Source organism: Amblyomma americanum, chromosome 7, assembly GCF_052857255.1.
Source record: "Amblyomma americanum isolate KBUSLIRL-KWMA chromosome 7, ASM5285725v1, whole genome shotgun sequence".
Classification (NCBI taxonomy): domain Eukaryota; kingdom Metazoa; phylum Arthropoda; class Arachnida; order Ixodida; family Ixodidae; genus Amblyomma; species Amblyomma americanum.
The window spans coordinates 15,808,298-15,824,039 of NC_135503.1; the positions used below are offsets into that span (position 1 = coordinate 15,808,298).

At 48.3% G+C, this 15,742-nt stretch overlaps 1 protein-coding gene across 1 annotated transcript in view; it reads left to right on the plus strand.

Moving 5' to 3' along the window:
* LOC144098549 (leucine-rich repeat neuronal protein 1-like) overlaps positions 1–15,056 on the plus strand; it is a 64,083-nt gene extending 49,027 nt beyond the window's left edge. The window contains exon 2 of the mRNA XM_077631281.1: positions 9,773–15,056. Coding sequence (XP_077487407.1) covers positions 9,911–12,085 — 2,175 coding nt within the window. The 5' untranslated portion in view covers positions 9,773–9,910 and the 3' untranslated portion in view covers positions 12,086–15,056. The remainder of the gene's footprint in view (positions 1–9,772) is intronic.
* Positions 15,057–15,742: the final 686 nt, after the last annotated feature.

A 15,742-nucleotide genomic window follows, 5' to 3' on the forward strand; every position in this document is an offset into this window, starting at 1 on the left:
GTTTCCTCCTCTGCCAGTATTGTTTCTTTATTTCTAAGCAATTTCCCTTTTTCTTGTCTAAGTGAAACAAAGCCGCAGGAACACAAAGCCGGCCCGCAGAGTCTTGTTCATGGCCGTCTGGGCCGTTATGTCCTCAGCGCCGATGCCGTTGCCTTGTTTCCCGCACGCAATAGGCGCTCGGGACAAGGAGTGCAAATGTGCACAGCGAGGGATTACGTACACCACGCAGCCTGGAGATAGCTGTCCTGCATGGCGGCTCTTCGTCTCGGCTCTAAGACGAACCCACAAAGAGTGAAGCTACCGCACGCACTTTTGCCATCTCCCTCCTCTCCCCGTCCCAGTCATCAATGACATTCAGCCGAAGACTACACAACGTACGCCCTTCTTATCACTTTATCACTGTCGTTAGAAATGTGCTCGTAATCTTTCATTTAAGCACAGGCTGCCGGGGACACAAAATAAAATGCCCTTTATTAAGGCCTAAAGCACTGAAATTTTCAGGTGATTCAAATGTGTGTGTTTCCCAATTCTTAAAGGGCAACGTTTTCCTGATACCTTGAGAGCATGTTTCAACAAAAAAGAACACAATAATTCCGAAAGTTTACATTTCTTCCAAGAGGTACAAAGTTATAATTCAATAATAGTTTCCCTATATCTCGTAATTACGCGTATAAATTTTGATGATAAACCCATTGGCCGTTGCGTAATCGGCACGGAAATTGCACAGCCAGTCATGGCTGCATTAAAAATCTTCTTCCATATAGCTGGGCATGCTGAAGATCACCATGTGACACGCATTCTGCTTTATGCTTTTTAACTGTGTTCTTTAATGTAATTTTAAGCTCTTTTATCAGATAAATAAATGTAAATGAGGAGGTTAGTGCAGAGGCAACGAGAAAAACCTCCTCCTCATCTTCACTTATTATCTTGGCTGCCAATTCCTCGCCAACAAAATTACCGTCCCTCGCTTGTTTCATTTCTTTTGTATGTGTTTTCTAGCTGTCTAGCCATGCAGCTGCCAGGACTGTTGAAAGCTGTCGCTTGTGCTACGAAATATTCCGATTTAATCAACCGGGCCTACGAGCGGACCGACGAAGGCCCCAAGCGAGGCACTCAACAAGTTCTGACAGCAATTCCCCAAAAGAAAACTAAAACCGTGCATTAAAACAAAATCGTGAAAAATGAACTTAGGCGAAACCTCCTGTTCGGGTCCTCTCTGCCAAACCCGGTAATTCATTCTAATAAAAGTCATGACTGAGCAGCGAAATGCATGAGAGCGGGCTGCGGCACGCCATTAGCGAATTCATCAAGAATACCAAACTTTTCTTCCCCACTTTGCGCGCCCAATTCCGCGCTCTTAAGTGATTAAGCTTTTCCTGTCGTCTTGCTCTTCTCCTCCTCTCCACACTCTCGGCTCTGTGTGTGCACTTTTCATATTGACCTTTGTAATTTTCACTTCTTTACCGCGCCTCCTGTGTTCGAAAGCTGAAGGAACATAAATCAACCGCGGACAGAGAAAGCGAGGATAGAGCGAGAGAGGGTGACGAGAAAGAAGGAATGAAGTGGGGGAGAGAAGGAAAGAATGAGAAAGGTGTGGGTCTTAGGACCGATGCAAATGAAATGACCGTCGTCTCGGCACGTCCACTTTCTTTCCACAGCAGCGATGAGACGTGAGGGATTTAAGACCACCCGGCCAAGGAGCCTGTCCTTCGCTAAAATTTTCAGCTCCTTGGCAGAGAAAAGCGGAGGCATTCGGCGTGCACAGATTAGCCGGGAGACGAGGTTACGTGCGTGAAACAGTAGTTTCATCGTTTCTCTTTTTCTTTTCATCTTTTGTTCTTCGTTCCTGCCTCGAGATTAATTAGAAACGCGTGATAGGAGCCGACGGCTGAATTGTGGGATGTCTTTAGCCCCTAAGCCGAGCCACTCGTGGCAAGAAGGCGGCTTCTGAGCAATTAGATCCCTTTCTTCTGGCGTTAGTGCCTAGATCTTCATATCTCTCGAAGCCTAGTCCCGCATCGAAGGCGATGACCGGCTGTGTGTAACGAAGCGGAATGGAAGCACTGTCGGAGAGCCGTTGATTTCGCGTGTAATTTCATTTGATAATTTTATTTTCAGCGCATGCTCCTGACAAGACTGGTCGATTTTAATGCGATAACAATGAAAGCCTAATCAGAGAATAGACCCGGCGGCGTCAGACGTCGTCCGTCATAGAATTATCTGATTGGTTGATGGGTAAGTGACGTCATGAAATCACGTGATATGACCAACTTGGCAGGTGCTCCAGTCACGTGACACAACCGAGCGCTGTTGCGGGCTCGGCGTCAATTGGCAGGTGTGCTTCGTGCAAAATGAAAGTACACCTCAGCGGGCCGACAAAAAGCTAGAATACAGGCCCATTTCCTCTCTAAGTTCCCGAGTCGAGCAAAACAAATTATTTGTCTTCTCAAAACGCACAACCTTTCCGCGGCGCTGTGAAACGCTACAGCGACTTTCTACAGCGAGTTTAGCGCCCCCTAGAGAATAGTAACACCTTCTTCCCTTCGGCGCGCTCCCTCCTCAAGCTTTCTATCTCGCGACCCCACCTTTCCATAAACACGCTGCGTCGAAGCGTCATTTTCCCTGCCCCGGTCCCAAAATAACCCCAATGAAACAACAGGAAATTAGTCCGTCGTGGTCGACGGAACTCTCGGGCGTCTGGGCGAATCGAGGAAACCGAAAGGAGTGCCGTGGAGCGACGAACACGAGCCGTTTCGATGCTGGCACCTACAAGCTACCGCCGGCGCGTGAAGCCAAGCGAGGTTGGAGGGAACGCGTGAGGAAGGATTGAAGCCGTGTTTCTTCTCGGCAGGCGCCGGGTGTATAGCTAAGCTCCTCGCCACTTCCCCTCCCAATCTCCCCTTTCCTTCCTTCTCTCGGGAAAACGGGGGATTCGGGTTTCAATTCCGGCCACTTTGGAAGGAGCAGAGAACGACCCCCATCGAGCCGGGACAGGAATGCGTTCTCTCCCGCCGCAAGATCCGAAGCGCGAGCGAGTTTCTCCTCTTCCCTCCCTCTTTCCGTCTACCCTTTCACCCTGCAATGTTCTTTCGCTTTTTCTGTGCGTGCGCACGTGTGTGTGTGTCCGCTCCTGTTTTCTTCCCCTAGCTCTCCTTCAGCCCTCCTCCCGTTCTTCATTTCGTTGCGCTCATTCCAAGCGGTGCCGTACAATTCATCCATTGTTGCTGCCCTTACGCAGTAGTTCCAGCAGACAAAGAAGAGTCGTGTTTTCCTTACGACGCCGCGAAACTCCGCGTGCGTTTGTGAACTGCTCGCCGTCGTCGCCACTGTACCCAAAGATCAACAAACGCCCACACTGCTCGAGCGCGCCAAAGTGCGAACGCAGCGCTGATGCTTAAAGCGCGCTTTCAGCGGGTGCTGCCTGCACCGCTTTCTCCAAATACGCGTCGGCTCTTCGCTGCTCCAATAGCGCTCCTTATCTCGTCGCTAGCTTTGAAAGGAAAATAATGACAGGCAGCATGCTTCCATCCGACCACTGCTTTATGTTTGTTATGTTTGTCTTATCCCGCCCGTGCGACGGTATAGTGTATACTGCGAAGTTGCTCACTGTCATACAAGCTCAGCCTAGCTGGGCGGGCTTGCGCTGGATTAAGTGGCAGCTTTCGACATGAACGAACGACAATGAAAGCAGCGAAACACAAATGGCATTCCCGTAACTCTCTTTCACTCCCACACGAGACAAACATAGTTTGTTTTTTGGTTTTTTGCCGGCCTTATTCCTTCAGTGTTTACACGCAGCCTCATACTCCAGATTATGATTCCGTTCATTTCTTTTCAACTCTTGGTTTCACGAGCCACCTCGGCGGCCGGAAGTAGTACACCCGCAGCGTTCAACCGGCGGCCTAGTTGCGTCGGTCGTGATCCGTTTTCCTCAGCCCTGCGGAAAGATCCTTGTTCTCGGTCTACATCCTTTCATGTTTTGCGCCTGCCTCTACAGTTTTCCTTTCTCCTCATTCCCCTCCCCCCCCCCTCCCCCCCCAAAAAAGCCTCCGCCGGCACCCTTCCCACCCCGGGGCTTCTCTGTACGCTTATCTCTGGTACGTTAATCGGATTTTCCCTGAAAGCGAAACAAGCCTGGATTACGCTTTCAATTTTTGATTCCGGAGGAGCTCTGCGAAACGTTCCAAGAAGATATGCCGAAAAACGGCAGTAAACAAAGAAGACAGAATGGGATGGGTGGAGAATAAAGTGCCTCGAAGGTGCCTCATGCGCTGCTCAGGCACGGAACAAGCGAAAACAACGCCGAGCAAATAATCCGGAGAACAATAACAACGAGACCCTTATTTTCAGAGCCTGTTATAGTCTTTTTTTCTTAATTTTGCGCGTGACGTTCTCTTTCTGAACGTTATGGAATTCAGTGAGATAAAAAAATGATGTGCTTGCATACAAGCTTTTATCAAAACAAGACTGATGCTTTCAGACTGGTCTGTGTTGTGTTTCCAACAGCAGGTCTGAGCTTTATCGTTATCTTAAGTATGCAGCGACTCAACCTCGGCTTCTGTTCAGTCTTCATAAATAACTTGTTCCTGTAGGATAGTAAGTAAGATGCTCACAATATACATCGCAAAAACCGCGTTTGTATTGTTGCATGAATTTGCTTGGATCAGCGCATAATTGCTTCGAATTAACGCCAGTAAAGGTGCTCTATGCGAAGACAGCACTGGACACCTTTCTTCATCGAGCTCCTTTTCTAAAAGAATGACATCGTATAAACAAATCAAGGTCTACATCACATCGTCTTCCCGCCTTGCGCTTCGAAAGTCATTTCACAAATGATGGCCCAAGAAGATTCTCTTGAAGCTCTTGGCCTTGCTTTCCTGGCTCGCTTTTATTTTTGTCACGCTCTTCATGAATTGACCGAGGCGTAAAATGCGAAATGCCAGAATCTATGATTATATTACTGCTTTATTTGTGGCTAAATCATTTTTTTTTTCTCTGTGCCCGCCTTCTGTCACTTGCTCTGACAGTCACTTTTAAAAAGATTCTTCAGACATAGCACGCAGCAACTGAATCGAAGACGCGCGAAGCGAATGAAGAAAAACGCTGTCTTAAGCTCCAAGAAGATTCCCTCCTTTCTGGAACGGTGCCATCGTGACTTCGGCGACGTTATTCAATTTGTCACTCTTGGAAGAGAAGGACTCGGACGCTGTCATGTCTTATTCGAGTTCGAGTGAAAACGAAGAAATGGCAACCGTAATGTACATTACGACACCCACAAGTGAAAATAGTAGCCGAGAAACGGCAAAGGAAGAGCCAGTGAACGGATTTTACTTGTGCAAAAGCATTAGCTTTGTAAAAAAGCATACACACAAAAAAAAACAGCAAGTACGTTTTCAACTGTAACTTTTTGCATTGATTTTTTTGTGTTTTATACGGACCGCTAGCCTTGTAGTAGTCTTCTCATATGTATAATTTTATGCTTGACGCCCAGAAAAGCGATGTTTCAATTCGAGTTGGAATATCTCAAAGTGCATTTGCAGCTTCACAATGTTCGCACAAAACTGGGTAGGACTCAAGATTCCCTCCGCAACAGCGCTCATATATGTTAATAAAGAAATTTATGCTGAAGTTTAACAACAATGAATTGCACAGCAAAAATGTTTTCTCCCCTTAAATTCCTGGTTGTTACCCAATGAACAAAAGAGCATTTTTGCTTCTCTTTTCGTTTCTTTTTGTTTGAATACAGTAATTTATTGGTCACATATTTAAGGGCTTAAGTACCGCAGTTTTGTGACAAGTTTAAATCGAGAACATTGTAACATATAAAATGCCTGGAAAGCATACAGTTTTCTAAAAATAAGATGTTGTCGCTGCATCATTAACATCTCTCTTTAATAAACTGGATCACGCCATCCACTCGCAAGGAATGCATCGTCTGTGAATTTTTTTTTTTCTCCGACCAAGTACGCTTCATTTCCAAAACTTCAGCTTCACTTATTCGAACGCTCAACATGCAATTTTTAGATCATGCATAAATCCTTAAAGCGAAATAGTATCCCCAGCTGCAACCTTATGTTGTGGTAAATTTAAAAGGCTCGAATTTCCCACAGTGTCGTTTAAATATGGTGCAAAAAGCCCTCCTCTAGATTCTTTTTTCTCAAACACTTATATTTTATAAGTTTCAGCGCAATAATGCATGATAGATAAGGAGTCATGCTATTTTACTGTCTCTATTCTGAAACAAATCGTTACTGTTGCCGGAAGACGGGCCTGACAAAACCACTCGTAATACATCGTTAAGTCTTTCTGCTAGGACATTTAGAATAGCAGTACCTTCATTAAAAATTCATGCCACAGTCACCAAAATAATGGTGACGCCAAAGGTTAGAGAGGCCATCGCGATATTTCATGTGTCGCGTGCTCAACATCTGGGACCAGAAAGTTGAGAAGACACGCACAGTTCACACTCAAACATCAATACGTTATTTCTTGAGCCGACGCGGTGGCTAAATGTTTATGACGCTCGGCTGCTGACCAGAATCCTGGCCGGAGTGACAGCATTGCGATGGAGGCGCAATGCTAAGGGCCCGTGTCAGTGCACGTTAAAGAGCACCAGTTGGTCGAAATTTCCGAAATTCTTCACTACAGCGTCTCATAGCCTGAATCGTTTCGGGACGTTAAACCCACATACCCATTATTTCTTATCAAGTAACCAGATGACAGAAGTTCTGTTATGTAACAGGGCTGTATCACTTGGCCGGTGCACCAACGCAAAGTAATCGCGGTAGTGAGTAATACGACAGCCTAAGCTCATGTGGCAAGTCAGAACTTACTACTATCCCGTAACATAGTGCACTGACGTCAGCAGCTAGCTGCGTCATTTTTTTTCTAGGAATTACTCACAGTCGCTCCCATTTCACTGAAGCCTGTTGAATAACGGGCGACAGTAATAGTTCGCGTTCACAAAGCCGCTTCTACAAGTGAGCGTTATCGCAATTTCGATCATTGAGACAGGTTCTCATACGGCGAATTACGTCGCAGATCGCTGGCGACACACTGGTACTCCTCGCAACGAAGCACAGGTCGCAGCTGACATCAGAGCACGCACGCGCCAATTCCTTTTTGTTTCACCTTTCAGAACGGATCACCTCATCATCCACTTTCATAACCATATGTCGAGCGTTTCGCAACGCGCTTCGCGCCGCACACACCGTGGCCACTCATTTCATTTCCCCGCGCGACGCGTATGGTAGCATAGGAGGAAAAACAGAAATATCAATCTCGCTTACGCAACGTCTCTCTTATGCAAGTTTCAGTTTCTTTTTGTTAGTTTCGCATTGTATACTGCTCTCTCCCGGGACACAGAAGTGAAGAAACAGGAGTTCCAATTTTCAGCCTTTATAGCCACCAAGGTGCCTCCCCTGCCACAGAGAGAAAAATAAAAGGAACTGGTACGCCCTATATTTGGTACGTGCTCTTCGAAACCGTTGGTCAACCGGTGGTAAACAGTTTTATTTTATTTTTTTCTTCAAACGGGATCATATATAAGCAATCCAGCTGAGTTATGGTTCGCGGATGAAAGTATTGTGGGTCTCACTTAGAAACATAAAAAGCAGACCGGATAAAAAGAGGCTGCGAGGCATGTGAGCGGCTAAGGAAATTAATAGGCTCTCCGCCAGTTCCTTACAAACAACATGGCAGAGGCCGAATGAAAAATGAAAGCGACTCATCAATATTCGTTGAGCCAATCTGGTCTAAACAATGGCGTCACTCAGTACACGTCTGGCAACGCATGATCTGCCAATGCCAGGGAGCCGCCTACGAGAAAGACAGGGCTATATAACAAGGACGCTAAGCAAAGTCAACACGACTTGTGTGTCGTAACGGGGAGAATCCGAGCGGAGAAGCATAAAATGGGGAGAAAGAAGTGGATTAGGAGGAAATAAAAGCAGCAACGACAGGGTCCTTAGACGCGTAAGGGAGGAAATATATAGGACCGAATCCCGAAAGCACACACTTAGGCCTACAGCGAGGCAATCTCTTATCCAATAGGCGCAAGGAATTCATGAGCCCCGATGAAGCGGCGTTAGTGAGAAGACCGCAAGCACACACTCCAACCGACCATGACCGATTGCCGCGAATGAGTCGGGCGGTAAAAGCAAAAGACACCAAATCCAGACATGCGGGGAAGAAAATAAAAAAAAAAAGCTGATGTAAATGAAACTCCCTCCCTCCACTTTCTGCCGCTTCCATCGCCTCCTTCTGCTCCCTGTGCTTGGGCACGGTGACTAAGGAAAGAAAGGGAAAGGAAAGGGGGATAGGAATTGAAACGCCGGGTAAGAATGTTTGAAGAAAAAAAAAGGGGGGAGAGGGATTGTAGAGAACTGAACATGGCGCGAGAGGACAAATAAAGGAAAGTCGGTAAGAACAAAAAAAATGAGCGACAAGCAAAGAGTCAGTCGGGAAAGACTTCGGGAGAGCTCCTGAAAACGTCATAAAGCCGCTGTCTGAACGCACACAGGAAGGGCAAAAAAGAAACGGGACACGAAGGATAAGAAGGGAGGAAGTTGATAAGGGTATATGAAAGGAACAAAAAGAATCGATAGTCGGGGAATGGTAGCTGGAAAGGGAAGAGCGTTTACAGAGAAAAAACAAAAACGAAGATGGCGGCGGATGAAAAACGAAACAAAGCGAGTTAGAGAACATAGAGAAGAGACAGAAGAAGGGGAAGGGAAGGAGTTGGAGGGAGGAAGGATTGCGAAGAATAAAGGCGCCCCGTCAACCCACACCACTGGCAGCAGCGGCTACGAGGCGCACATTAGGAGCGGTCGACATCAAGCGAAATGAGACCGAAGAGCAGAGCCGAGAAAATGAAATCGTGTTACCTCCACGCTGTTCCGAGGAGGAAGAACCTCCTCCTCCTCCGCCACCGGCCTCGGTTTTCCAATCGAAGCGACGCGGCTCCTGTCCTTCCTCGAGCTCTTCTAGCTGTGTATGTGAGCGTGTGCGTTTGTTCGTGAGTGCGTTCGTGTGCCGTTATAAATGGGTGGTGAAGCAAGGACGTGTTAGAAGCACCGCTGGAACTCCTTTGACACGAAGAGCCGCCTGTAAGCCCCTTTCTGCGCCCTTCCTTCGGCTCAATCCCTCTTCCCCGTATCAACTCCGCCCGCTTGGCACTTACCGGCAAAAGTTTGAAACAGGCGGGTTAAAGAACGTCGTGGTGTGTTATATTACAGCCTCTTTGGCCGCCACACTTCTTTATATTTCCCTCTGTGTGCGTACACGTGCGTGGCAGGGGGTGCGGTGAGATGAAAAGAGCCGCCTAGACTTCGTTTCTAGAACACCTTTATTAGATGTCTAGAAATTTGGAAGGTAGGGCACTGCGAACGACAGGACAGTGGACTGCTCTTTTCACGTAAAGCCTTTCGTAGTTATATGCAGGACATAAAGTGACGTGACACAAATATAGGTAATTCAAGAAGCGTAGCTGGTTGGGCCTTTTGGTGCGTGATACAATGTAAAGAAACAGTGGTACAGGACGTGCTCCCGCTTGTGAAGGCGTCCTGTACAGCTGGGTCTTTACCTTTTTGCATAGGTAAATTAGGAAGGGTATCTTAAAAAATAAATGCGAACTAAGTTTTGTGAAGACGCACGCAACGACAAATCATTCAAGTACATGTGTTACTAAATTTGCGCGCATTTGATTTTTCGCCCGGCAGACACTTGCAAGGTGTCGTCTCAGCGCTCATGTTCTGTCCTCTGTTTTGTGCAGATGAACTCCCTGGATGACACCATGAGGTGGCCGGCAACCGCTTGGCCAACACCAGACGGTTACCGCTGGCAAGCCTCCAAGCCGCACACCTGAATCATATGGGCGAGACCAGGTCACCTGGATCCCTCGTGACGCAGCATGAACCGTCCAAGCTCCTCATTCATCACGACGGCAGTGCCGGCGCCGCAGGCCAAGAAGGCACTCGCGCGGCTGGACCAGCTGGTGGTTTTTCTACTCTCGTGCTGTTACGCGCTGTGCCACAACGCGACGGGTGACGCCGCTTGGGATGTGCAGTGTCCAGTGGTGTGCAAGTGCAGCGTCGAACCTTCGATGAACATGGGTCTCAACCTGCGGACAGCCAACTGCTCCGGGCGTGGACTGAGGACCGTGCCGGTCGGCCTGCCGCCCGACACGCAAGCGCTTCTGCTGAACAGCAACCAGCTGACGGACCTGCACAACCAAATACCGACGCTCCGGAATCTGGTGGAGCTGGACCTTTCGCGTAATCATATCAAGCAGCTCGGCCGCGGCATCATCTTCCACAACATCAGCAGGCTAAAGTTCTTAGATCTATCGCATAACGAATTCAAAACTCTGTTCAACGGCGTGTTCCGGGGGATTGTGCACTTGGAAACACTCCTGATGAACAGCGTGCAAATCAAGTTCATCGAAGAGCGCGTCTTCGACGGCATGCGCCAGTTACGCGTGCTGACGGTGGACCGCAACCACCTGCCCTCCATCTATCCCGAATGGTTCCAGGACCTGCTTGCTCTAGAGAGTCTGTCCCTGTCGCACAATCACATCTCCTACGTGTACCCTCGCGTGTTCCTGCTGCTGCACCGGCTGCGCTACCTGTCGCTCGCTCACAACCGCATTCGTGGCCTCAGCGATCAGGCTTTCCTGGGCTTGGACAATCTCACCACGCTGCACCTGGACAGCAACCAACTGACGCGGGTGCCCGCCTCGGCTCTGCAGAAGCTGCATGGCCTGCACACACTTCACGTTGGAAGCAATCCGTTCACGGGGTTCCGATCGGGTAACTTCGTTGGTCTGCCTATCGTCGAGCTGTTCGCGGACCACGTGCCGACACTGACAGTGATTGAAAGAGCCGCTTTCCGGGACCTGTCACGACTGGAGATCCTGCGTCTGCACGACAACGCCAGGCTGCAATACGTAGATGCGCAAGCCTTCGTCAACGTTCCGTCCCTTAGCCAGCTGCTCCTGCATCGCAACAACATCTCGGCGCTCAACGAAGAGCTCTTCCGCAACTTGTCTGCCCCTCTGAATGTTTCTCTGCACGGCAACCCGCTCCTGTGCGACTGCAACGTCCGCTGGGTGGTAGAGGCCGTGTCAGCCCTATCAAACACGTCCGTTCGCTTTATGCAACCCGAGGAACTGGCCTGCCACAAGCCGGCCCCCATGGTCGGCCGCGGCCTCCTCAACATATCTCTGGCTGAGGTGCCGACCGAGTGCCCGCCCTTCCTCGTCGGAACAGTCAACAGCACGGTGCAGCGAAAGATCGGTGACGCCCAGGTGTTTCAGTGCTACGCCCTCGGCCTCCCGCCTCCCAAAGTTCGCTGGCTGCTCCCCAACGGTCGCGTCTGCAACGAGACCGGCAACGACGTGCACGTCCAGTTCAAGCCTCCCGGCAGCATCACCATCTACCACCTGAGGCCTGTCGACGTGGGAGCCTACACGTGCATCGCCGAGAACAGCCACGGCCGCGTGGTCAAGGTGGTCGACCTGGTCGTCGAGAACATCGACATCCACATCTTCCCGCAGGGCATCCTCTCCACGTCCGTGACAGTGGTGTGGAACGGCACGGCGCGCAACAGTTTCCCCCAGTATGAGATCCAGTACAAACCGGACGACGGCAAGGACTCGCTGGTGGGAGCGAGTCCCAAGTCAGTGAGCCGCGCCGAAGAAGGACGCTTCGAGTCCGTGACTGTGAGCCGCTTCTACAGGTCGTACACGATCAACAACCTCCAGCCGGAGACCAGCTACGTGTTTTGCATCGCCGTAAAGGACGATGAAGGTGACGCGCACATCCAAATATCGTGCACACGCGCCCGAACTAGGGACGCTAGCTTCATGCTCCAGGGCATCCACTACACTAGCAACGTGGCCGTGGCCGTTGTGTTGGGCATTGTGTCCACTGCCATCCTCGTGCTGTGCGGGGCTACGATGGCGGCGCGCCGCTACAAGCACAGGCAGTACGAGACGCCGCAGAAATCGCTCGTCAGCAATACCGCTTCGCAGGTCGTGCCGCTCGAGAGTCTGTACAGTCCACTCATGGCCAACGTGGGCTCATGAGGGCCCGCACTGCGCGTCGTTTTGCGCCAGCAAGGCGTACGACAGTCGCCTGGCGAACGCTCGACGCGCCCGTTGAGCCTTTGGGGGCAGAGGCACGAAAAGAGTCGGAACGAGTTTGTGTAGCGCCGTCCGGCAACCGCAGGGAGCCTAGTACAGAACTAAGATAAGGCTTGAGAGCACGAGCCCATGCGAACGCTTCAAATTAAGTACAATATGCACGATTTAAAAGAAAGCTGGTAAAAGACAGAGGCATTTGAAACAACTGCTCACGTTGCAGCCAGGCAAGGTATGTGTGTTGATAGTTTTCAGGCGTGAGACTCTTGATTGGGCCTTCCGGTGGTCGTAACCGTTACCAAAAGCCGCAAAGAAGTGGGAGCTATGCTGGCAGCAGTTGGGGTAGGTCGTTAAATGAAAAGCTATGGATTTGATGTCAAGCGCGTTTCACATGCACATGTAACGGACGTTCCACTGTCAGATTTGTTGGGTGGCTAAAAAGAATTCTCAGCAACTTTTTTCAGCCAGCTCAACAGTTCCGACAAGACAAGTACTCGAGATGAGAAGGCCGTCAGTCGTCAAAGGCGGGAAAGAAATTTTAGTGGGTTCAGATACTGAGTGGCAGTAGGGGGGTTCTTGTGCTCAGAGCCGTTTGTCAGGCGACCCCCAGTTCTTGCGGGAGCGGAACGATTCGCAGCGCTGCCAGGCAACGCGTTCCACTAGACTACAAGTTTTTCGTGGTGCACATAAAAGAGCGAAAAGCGTCTGCAGGCGGCAGAAAGGACTCAACGACATCATCTAACAGCAAAGTATTGCATCTCCGACACGAAAGCTCACCGTAGCATCCCTTGCTTTGCCATTTTATTGTTCCTTTTCGGTTTTCATTTGTGCGTGTAGGTGACGCCTCAATCATTAACATCGTAACGGAGTATGCGCTTGTAAACTTTAGCTTCTTCGTGCATGGGCTTTGGCTTTGTTCGCGTGGGTGACAACAGAGGGAGTGCACTGCGTTGCGGCACAATGTGAATAGCTGAGCATGCGCACGCCTACGTACTGCCGGTACTTGTGCTGAACATCTTTGTAGCCTGTAATATAACGTTAACGGTTGTTTCTTTTTTCTTAACAAAAATATACGTACTGTTTTCGGACAAACACACAGACACGAGCGAGAGCGCACGTGTCAGGGGAAAAAAAAAGTTCTTTTCAGATGAAAAACCAAATCGTGGTTTTCAAAATAGAAACTCGGACTAGTGCGTGACTCCCATCGTGAGCGACTGGGCGGCCAGCGAAGCGTGGGTCACGCTTAGAAGGTGCAGACACGAAGCTTGGAAGGGACCTTTGTGCCTGCGCTAACTGTGCGTCGCTTAAGCTTTATCGCATACGAAGTGGGGTCCGTTTTTAGTTTCCTTCAGAGCATACAGACAAGCTGCTCCCTGGAAGAAACTTCGCGTTTTCGACACTGCTTAAAATCACGGCAGCTTTGCATACACATCGGATAACAAATCTTGACTTGTCATTACGCTCAAACACTTCAATACCAGGAGGAAACTTATCAAGAAATATTTTTATCTCAGTTTGCACGCGTATTGCCTAGCTTTTAGGTATGCCTCGCAGAGCACTACTTTCTAAAATATTCTTGGTACCTCAGTATACTTGGTTATTATTATGTTTATGTCGAGTTAAACATTTATAAGAAACAAAAAGAACTCCAGGTCGTGCGCGGATGCTTTCATTTGTTCAAAATGCGCTAAAATAGAGGAAATTCCTCGAAAACGCTGTCAACGTCTGCATAAGATAGTCACCCAAAAGTATAATACACCTCTGATGTTGCTTTGGTAAGTTTATATTGAGTATGCTGCCTTAAAGAGGACACCGAGGATCAATTGAAGTTGGTCTATATATCATTGCATTACACTTCACGAGTGGGAATCTAGTGGTGGGAAGTAAATCTTATTTCAACGCTAGCTTTCTCGGCAATAATTTGTATTTTCCTTCCAAACGAGCGTCAACAAAGTCACAAAAACCCAGAAGTTTATTTTTACTATCCAAAAAAAAATTTTGATGGAGTCGTCATCAGCCTACCTTAAACTATTGGTACGGGCATACGCTGAGTCATGGTCATTAACTCAGCACACATCTTGTATTGCAATAGGGCAACCTGCCTGGCTATTTGGTGTTGCATCGGTATCAGGAGCGCATAGCAGCACGCGGACAGAGCACATAAACAAAAGACAAGCAAGCACTGAACTTCAACTTTAATTTCGGAGAATTTCCCAGCCACTACTTTTGTCTTTGCGTGTGGACATGCAGTGCTTCAACAATTCTCCAAATTAAATTTGAAGTTCAGCGCTTTTTTCTCTTCTTGTCTTTTTGCGCTATGTCCTCTTGCAGCAGTGCTACTCGCTGCTGGAAACAATGCATCACAAGTATTACTACCCGAATCATGGCCTGAATAAGTTCTATAATCAATCCGCAGATGGCGTCACAAGGGGTACAAGAACAGAGGGAATGCAAATGCCTACTTGGCGTATGTCCGCATATATATGTGTGTGTGTGCAAGCAAACGGTCGTTAAAAGCAGCAAGCTTGGTCTAAAGGTTCTGCTCATACTTGCGAACACAAAGGGTCTGTTTAAAAAGTTATCTGCAGTGTCGCTTTAAGAATTAATTACTCATGAAGACGTATGCAGCTAGCATGTAAGTCAGACAAAGAGGTTGTCGAGGTGAAGGCGTTAGTCATTGCCCGCATTCTCACTACCCCAAGGAGTTCGACATTCTAGTTTTTGTTTACACGCCAGGGCATTTGCGGTTCAGTACGAAACAAAACTGCCTCCAAGGAATATATCTATTGAACTCACACAACAACACTCTGAAAACTTAGTCGTATATTTCCCACTGGAAAAAAGAAATGTCCATCTATACTTCGACAAAGTTGGTTGAAAGCTGAATGCTTCAGTAATAAAGTGTTGATGATAATTCAAACCCTCGCACTGTGGCTTTACTACTAAGTAATATGCTATGCAGCCAGAAATAAATAAAATAGCAACGACTATTTGCGAGAGCGCCAGCGCATGCGTTTCTTTGGCGTTCCGTACTTTACCCTTCGCAACACCATCCAGTCTGAAAAGATACAACGTTCGGATATAAATCGCACAACCAGCCTCAAAATCTGGTCGTATTCAACCCCAAGCCCAGTTCCAGCCGCTGCAGGAAAAAGGACTCTCTACAGGCGGTCTTCAAGTGCCCTGCCCTAGCAAGATATCAAGGGACCAAAACTGTACCACTCAAAGTTAATATACTCAAATTTTTTGCTGCGACGGATCAGTTCAGGTTACTGAAAAAGAGTGTGGCATAACATATGCGCAGATATTGCTTGTAGTTTTTGTAAGACATAAACTTTATTCAGATGTTCTCAACAGCGTCAACGTAACTATCATTCAATTTGGCGAATTGAGAATGGTGCTGGAGCCTGTATCCATTCTGCAGGGATTTTATATGCCCGAGTTGTTCTAAAACCTACTTCTCAGAAGCCATTCCGAAGCTTAATGTCTCCAAGTAAAGACGTGGTGGACGCATTTCAGCCTACCTTGCTTTATACTGATGCAAATGTTTTGTCAATTCACAAGTAAACAGTGTCTTGGTTTTTAAAGCGCCTGTGCATGCAT